At 59.2% G+C, this 6,790-nt stretch overlaps 1 protein-coding gene across 2 annotated transcripts; it reads left to right on the top strand.

Annotated features, from left to right (window-relative positions):
* Nucleotides 1-206: 206 nt before the first annotated feature.
* Nucleotides 207-3,303, top strand: LOC103814858 (NAD(P)(+)--arginine ADP-ribosyltransferase 2-like). 2 transcript variants are annotated; one of them, XM_018914287.3, is made up of 3 exons: nt 207-345; nt 1,171-1,946; nt 2,353-3,303. In XM_018914287.3, the coding sequence occupies exons 2-3, from the start codon at nt 1,205-1,207 to the stop codon at nt 2,436-2,438; spliced, it is 828 nt and encodes a 275-aa protein (XP_018769832.3). In that variant the 5' UTR covers nt 207-345; nt 1,171-1,204; the 3' UTR covers nt 2,439-3,303. The 2 variants fall into 2 exon arrangements, with proteins under 2 accessions (XP_018769832.3, XP_030089104.2); XM_030233244.2 differs by having other exon boundaries at nt 207-422.
* The last annotated feature ends 3,487 nt before the right edge of the window (nt 3,304-6,790 follow it).

Here is a 6,790-nt window from a genome sequence, read left to right as displayed (position 1 = left end):
CAATAAACGTGGCTGGAAGCAATGGAGAAAGAGAAGAAGGGGAACTCCAGAGGGGTTTTGGACAAGTTCTGTAACACAGAAGGATCAGAGCCTGCCAAAAGTGGAAATTCTGGCGATGTCATCTGCAATATTTGGGCATTCAGTGACAATGACTTCCAGATGACTTCTTAGGAATTCTGCAGGAAAATAAAAGAATTCTCGGAGAGAGGTGGAGCCATGCCACTTATTTACAGGAAACGAGCTGGTTTTGTGTTAGCTAAGAAGTCCATTTTAATAAATATTTATAATTACGGTGGATAGAAGTGGCAAAGTCCCCCCGAGCTGCAGGACCAGGAGAGATCTGCTGTGAGTCTGAGCTGAGGAAGGATTCCGGATTTCTGATAGCTCCAGTTCCATCAGGGAGTTCACTCTGGCTGATTTCGGTATCAGGGGCTGGGGGGACTCCAGGGGACCCTTGGAGGGGGAGAGAAGGGACCATGGCATCAGGACTGGGGGCCCTGGGGGACACTGGGGGGACCCTGGGGGATAATGTGACGTGGGATTGGAGTTCTGGAGAAACCTGAGGGACACTGGGGGACAGGGGAATGGGGTTTACTGAGCTCTGGGGGGCAGCAGGGGGGAACTGGGAGTGTGACTGGGGCCATGGGAGGGCTGGAGGACACTGCAGGGGGCAGGGGGTGGTCCCTGCATTTGGGTTGGGGTCCTGGGGTGAGTCATTTTCAACAACTCCAAAGGGGACACCAGGCTGGGAGTGGGAATGGGGTCTGGGGGTGAGCCAAGAGGGACACTTGGGGAGTCAGGGGGTTACCCCAAATTTGGGTTGGGGTCCTGGGGGGCTCAGGGGACACCAGGGGAATGACACAAAACTGTGGGAGTGGCATTGGGGTCCCTGGGGGGACTGGAGGACACTGAGGCCTCCAAGAGTGACCCCAGAATTTGGGATCAGTGTCCCAGAATGTTTAGAGGGGTCTCCTGGCCAGGGCTGATTCCCTGCCTGGGCTGACCCCACTGTCCCTCCCCAGCCCCTCCCCAAGGAAGCCTTTCCATGTTCTGCCAGGTCCCTCAGAGTCCCCTGTGTCCCATCAATGTCCCCTCAGCATCCCCTGGTGTTCCCCAGTGTCCACCCTGTGTCACACAGTCTGTCCTCTGTGTCCCCTCTGTGTCCCCCAGTGTCCCACATTGGCCACTGTGGACTCTCTCCTCCATGGCCCCCTTGGCTCAGATCCTGGCACTGCTGGCAATGACCGTGGCCACTGCAGCCATCATGGAATTGCCCCTGGACATGGCCCAGGACTCCTTTGATGACCAGTACCTCAACTGTGGCCCTGCCATGACTGAGGCCTTGTGGGCCCTCAATGGCTCCGAGTTCCAGGAGAACAAGGAGTTTTCCCAGGCCTGGGTGAAGGCCACGGCCGAGTGGCAGAAGCGTGGCTCCAATTTGTCCCCTCTGTCCCCAGCCCAGGCCATCGCCCTCATGGCCTACACGATGCCGGGCGTGCACAAGCAGTTCAACGCGGCTGTGCGCACGGCCGGGCGCTCCCGCCGGGAATACCGGGACAACTTCCACTTCAAAACGCTGCATTTCCTGCTGACCCAGGCCCTGCAGAAGCTGAGTCACCCTAATGAGTGTCCAGATGTGTTCCGGGGGGTGAGGACGGTCCGGTTCAATGTGACAGCTGGAGAGAAAGTTCGCTTTGGTCAATTCGCTTCGTCGTCGCTGGACAAGGTGGTGGCCCAGGGTTATGGGAACGTCACGATGTTCCAGGTGCACACGTGCCACGGAGCAGACATCCAGAGGTTCTCCTTCAATCAAAGTGAGAGGGAGGTGCTGATCCCGCCCTTCGAGACCTTTGAGGTCACCAATGTCACCAGGGAAGGGAAGAAGGTGCAGATTGAGCTTCGCTCCACTGGGAACTCCAGCAACTACGACTGCGAGTGGCTGCGAGGTGACATCTTGGGGACAACCTGGGGGGATGGGGACACTCAGTGAGGGTTGGGGACAAGGACACACGGTGCAGGGGACACCCATGGCCCAGAGGGGACAAGGACACCCACTGTGAGTGGGAGGAAGGACACCCAGAGCTGGGGACAAGGTCAGGGACCGCATTGCTTGGGCACAGGGGGTGGGAACACCCAGTGCCAGGTGAGTGGGACAGGGACATCCAGTGCTGGGAACAACCCCTGGGGTTGGGGGACGAGGGCTCCAATGGTTGGGCACAGGGGAAAGGGACCTCATTACGGCTCTTCTGACCCCACACCCTCAGGACCCCCTCGTCACCTCTGTCCCTCCCCCCATGGCCTCTTGACCCTCTCACCCCATGTTCCCCCTGACCCCTCTCTTTGTCCCCACAGGTGGGAGCCTCCCCAGGAACTCCCCCCACCTTGGGGGGCTTCTCCTGGCTATCATGGCCATGGCAGTGGCCATTGGAACCCTCTAAGCCACAAGGCCACCAAGGTCGCCGTGGTCTTGGAGGCCACTGTGGCCACCATGATCACAAAGGCCACCAGGACCCCCAGAGAAATGTGCCCACCAAGGCTACCAAGGCCATTATGGCCACTATGGTTCATTTGTCCACTGTGACTACTGTGGCCATTATTGCCACTCTGGCCACTGTGGCCACTTTGGCCTCTGTGACCACTGTGGCCACTCTGGGCATTGCAACCACCATGGTCAGCATGGCCATTGTGCCCACAGTGACCCATGATGTCACCATGCCCACTGTGGCTACCATGGTCACTGTAACTACCGAGGCCACCATGGCCACCATGGTTACCCAGGTGACCAAAGTCACCATGGCCACCACAGTCACCATGGCCACCACAGTCACTGTAACATAGCGTCCATCCTGGAAAAGCCCCTCCGAGAGCTGCGCAGCCAGGGAGCAATGCCAGGGCAGCAGGACCAGCACAGGGGGGCTGGAGCAGCCAGGACAGCACAGGACAGCACGGACAGCAGAGACTGGGCAGCACCTGGGGCCACTTGGGCACTTCCCGATAGAGGGGTTTGGGAGTGGCAATGTCACGGCCACCTGCTAGCACTCCTTGGTTGCCTCACCTGATGTAGCGATAAATTGCCGCTTGCTCACCTGCCATATAAGAAATGTATCAAATCCTTGATCCTTGCTCGCCTGGTGTATCAAATATTTATCAGAAATTTGATCCTTGCTTGCCTGGTGTATCAAAAGTTTACCAAAATTTGCTGCTGGCTCACCTGATGTTTCCACTACAGCTCCTTTAATGCCTCTCCTGCAGGGTGCCTCATTTCCTAAAATAAAGCAGCTCCTGGAGGTTCCTTAGAGGCCACTCAAAGCTTTATTTTTCAAACCTCGATCTTCAAAGAGGTGATGGGGAAATGTTCCTCCCTTTTTCCTCATTCGCTGCAGACCCTCAGAAAGGACCTGGAGGGGCTGGAGAGTGTCTAGGGAAGGGATGGAGCTGGGGAAGAATCTGGAGCGCCAGGAAGGGCTGAGGGAGCTGGCAGGGCTGCTCAGTGCAATTTAAAAAGGATGAATGATCAGTTTGGGGCCAGTTCCAAAGTTCCTGATCTGAGGTAACACAACAGAAGAAACATTGAGAGAAAAAAAAGAAAAGTAAACAGAATGAAGAAGGATGAAAAATAAACTAGAGAAATGGGGACAGAGTCAGCACCACCCATTTATTGATGAAAACCCTGGTGTTTCGTTCAGGAAACTCTTTTTCCTTTCAAATCAGGGATTTTCCCTCTTTACCCGCTCATCTCCTGGAGCTGTGGTTCGGGAATTGTCCACCGGAGGGCAGCAGCGAGAGTGGGAAAGCATCGTCACTGCGCATGCCCCGCCCCCAGCTGCAGTTCCCAGTGCCAACAGCAGGCGGCAGCACGAGCTGGTGGCGCTGCCGAGCGCCCGCCCCGCCCCATCCCGGCCCCGGGGGCTCTGCAATGGTTTGGGATGGAGCGACCTTAAAGCCCGTCCAGGTGCCAGCCCTGCCATGGGCAGGGACATCTTCCCCTGGGCCAGGCTGCTCCAGGCACTGCCCAACCTGGCCTTGAACCCTTCCAGGGATGGGGCAGGCACAGCTTCTCTGGGACAGGAGAACATCGGTGTGGATCTGGTCCATAAATGTATTTGTGAAAAGAGCTCCAGGCCCTCAGCGCTCCCACGGCCACAGGGATTTTGTTGCTTCCCTGTTTGTTCCTCCAGGTCCCGGGCAGGTGGTGTGGGGTCAGTGGCCCGCCCTGTGGGCGAGCAGAGCAGGCTGTCCCGTGCTGGTGCGAGCAGCGCTGCCCGCTGGGCACAGCGGTTCTCCCGTGCTTACCCCTGCATTTTTGGGATGTTTCCCCTAAACACCAGAGCCTCCTTTGACATGGCCCCAAACGGAGCTGCTCAGAGATTTGTGCACCGAAACCCTGGGGCTGCCAAAGACAGCACTAGAGCTGCTGTAGGCACAGCACCCCAACATCCCAACATCCCAGCATCCCAACATCCCAAAACCCTAGCTGCTGTAGGAATGGCATCCCAAAACCCCAACATCCCCAAATCCCTGCATCCCAACATCCCAGCTGCTGTAGGCACAGCACCCCAACATCCCAGCATCCCCAAATGCCAGCATCCCAACATCCCAAAACCCCAGCTGCTGTAGAAATGGCATCCCAAAACCCAGCATCCCCAAATCCCCGCATCCCCAATTCCCTGCATTCCAAAATCCCAGCATCCACAAATCCCAGCTGTTGTAGGCACAGCATCCCCAAATCCCTGCATTCCAAACCCCCAGCTGCTGTAGATAGAACATCCCAGCATCCCAAAATCCTGACTGCTGTAGGTACAGCATCCCCAAATCCCTGCACTCCCAAAACCCCAGCTGCTGTAAGCACAGCATCTCCAAATCCCTGCATCCCCAAATCCCAGCATCCCAAAATCCCTATGTCCCAAAATCCCAGCTGCTGTAGGCACAGCATTCCCAAACCCCAGCTGTTTTAGGCACAGCATCCCCAAATCCCTGCATCCCAAACCCCAGCTGTTTCAGACACGGCATCCCACCAAGCCAGCGGTGTTAAATCTTTTGGCTGAGCTCCAGGCGGAGCCGTTCCAGCCCCGGGTGAGTGTCCCAGGCTCGGCTGGGCTCGGAATTCCCGGAATTCCCGCTGCAGTTCCCCGAGGTCACCGCTCAGATTTGCATTTCTTAGGAACAGGATCATTCCCTCCAGCTGGGTCCCAGACCTCTGGAATTCCCAGCGCAGGCTCAGCTCAGTTCCGGTGGGTCACGGCTCCCTCCCAGCCCCCCCAGTGCCAGGGCAGGAGCCCCCAAGGGTGCCCCCCTCCCCCTGGCTCCCTCCCAGCCCCCCCAGTGCCAGGGCAGGAGCCCCCAAGGGTGCCCCCCTCCCCCTGGCTCCCTCCCAGCCCCCCCAGTGCCAGGGCAGGAGCCCCCAAGGGTGCCCCCCTCCCCCTGGCTCCCTCCCAGCCCCCCCCAGTGCCAGGGCAGGAGCCCCCAAGGGTGCCCCCCTCCCCCTGGCTCCCCCCCAGCCCCCCCAGTGCCAGGGCAGGAGCCCCCAAGGGTGCCCCCCTCCCCCTGGCTCCCTCCCAACCCCTGGGGCCCGTCCCGCAGGGAAAGGGCTGCTCCTGCCCCCAGGGAACTGACCCCAGTGTGCCCGGAGGGAGCTGGGCACGGGCACGGGCACCCGCAGCACCTCCGCAGGCCAGCCCTGTGCCAGGGCAGTGCCAGCCCTGCTCCCCGGAGTGCCAGGGCAGTGCCAGCCCTGTGCCAGCCCAGGCCGAGGAGGTGCCAGTGCAGTGTCAGGCCTGTGCCAGTGCAGTGCCAGCCCAGTGCCAGCCCTGTCACACACACACACACACAAATGACACTGGCTTTCTTTGAGTTTTTATCGCAACTCCCCAGACACCAGATCCCTGTGCCCGCCCTGGAATGTTCTGGAATGTCCTTTACACACAGCTACAAAAACCCTGGGAGGCAGAGGGGGCAGGGCTGGGCCCAGAGCAGAGCTTGGCCCATTCCTTGGACAGAGCTGGGCTGATTCCCTGGATCCAAGCTTGGCCAAGCCCTGGGATCAGAGCTGGACCATTTCCCTGGATCTAACCTTGGCCAAGCCCTGGGAGCAGAGCTGGGCTGATTCCCTGGATCCAAGCTTGGCCAAGCCCTGGGATCAGAGCAGGACCATTTCCCTAGATCTGAGCTCAACCAGACCCTGGGATCAGAGCTGGGCCCATTCCCTAGCCCAGCCCTGGGATCAGTCAGGCCCATCCCCAGACCCAGGCCCAGCCAAGCCCTGGGATCAGAGCTGGGCTGAGTTCCTGGATCCGAGCTTAGCCCATTCCTGGGACAGAGCTGGGCTGCTTCCCTGGATCTAACCTTGGCCAAGCCCTGGGATCAGAGCTGGACCATTTCCCTGGATCTGAGCTCAACCAGACCCTGGGATCAGAGCTGGGCCCATTCCCTAGCCCAGCCCTGGGATCAATCAGGTCCATCCCCAGACCCAGGCCCAGCCAAGCCCTGGGATCAGAGCTGGGATCAGAGCTGGGCCCATCCCCAGAGCCAGGATCAGAGCTGGGCCCATCCCAGGCCCAGGATCACATCCAGGCCTAGTCCCAGGATCAGATCCAGGCCCAGGCAAATCCCCAGCCCCAGAATCAGAACTGGGCCCATGCCAGACCCAGGATCAGGTCCAGGCCCAGTCCCATCCCAGGATCAGGTCCAGGCCCAGTTCCATCCCAGGATCAGATCCAGGCCCAGGCCCAGGCCCATCCTCAGACCCAGGATCAGGTCCAGGGCCATCCCCAGGCCCAGGATCAGATGCAGG

The sequence above is a fragment of the Serinus canaria genome, chromosome 25, assembly GCF_022539315.1.
Source record: "Serinus canaria isolate serCan28SL12 chromosome 25, serCan2020, whole genome shotgun sequence".
Taxonomy (NCBI): Eukaryota; Metazoa; Chordata; class Aves; order Passeriformes; family Fringillidae; genus Serinus; species Serinus canaria.
Note: the sequence above shows the minus strand (reverse complement) of the source record. Positions and strands in the feature narration are given on the sequence as shown.

Bases quoted from the DNA above. Each gene is read 5' to 3' on its own strand.
- LOC103814858 (XM_018914287.3), top strand. From the start codon at position 1,205: ATGGCCCCCTTGGCTCAGATCCTGGCACTGCTGGCAATGACCGTGGCC. The intron at 1,947-2,352 runs GTGACATCTTGG...TTGTCCCCACAG, and splicing joins CGACTGCGAGTGGCTGCGAG to GTGGGAGCCTCCCCAGGAAC.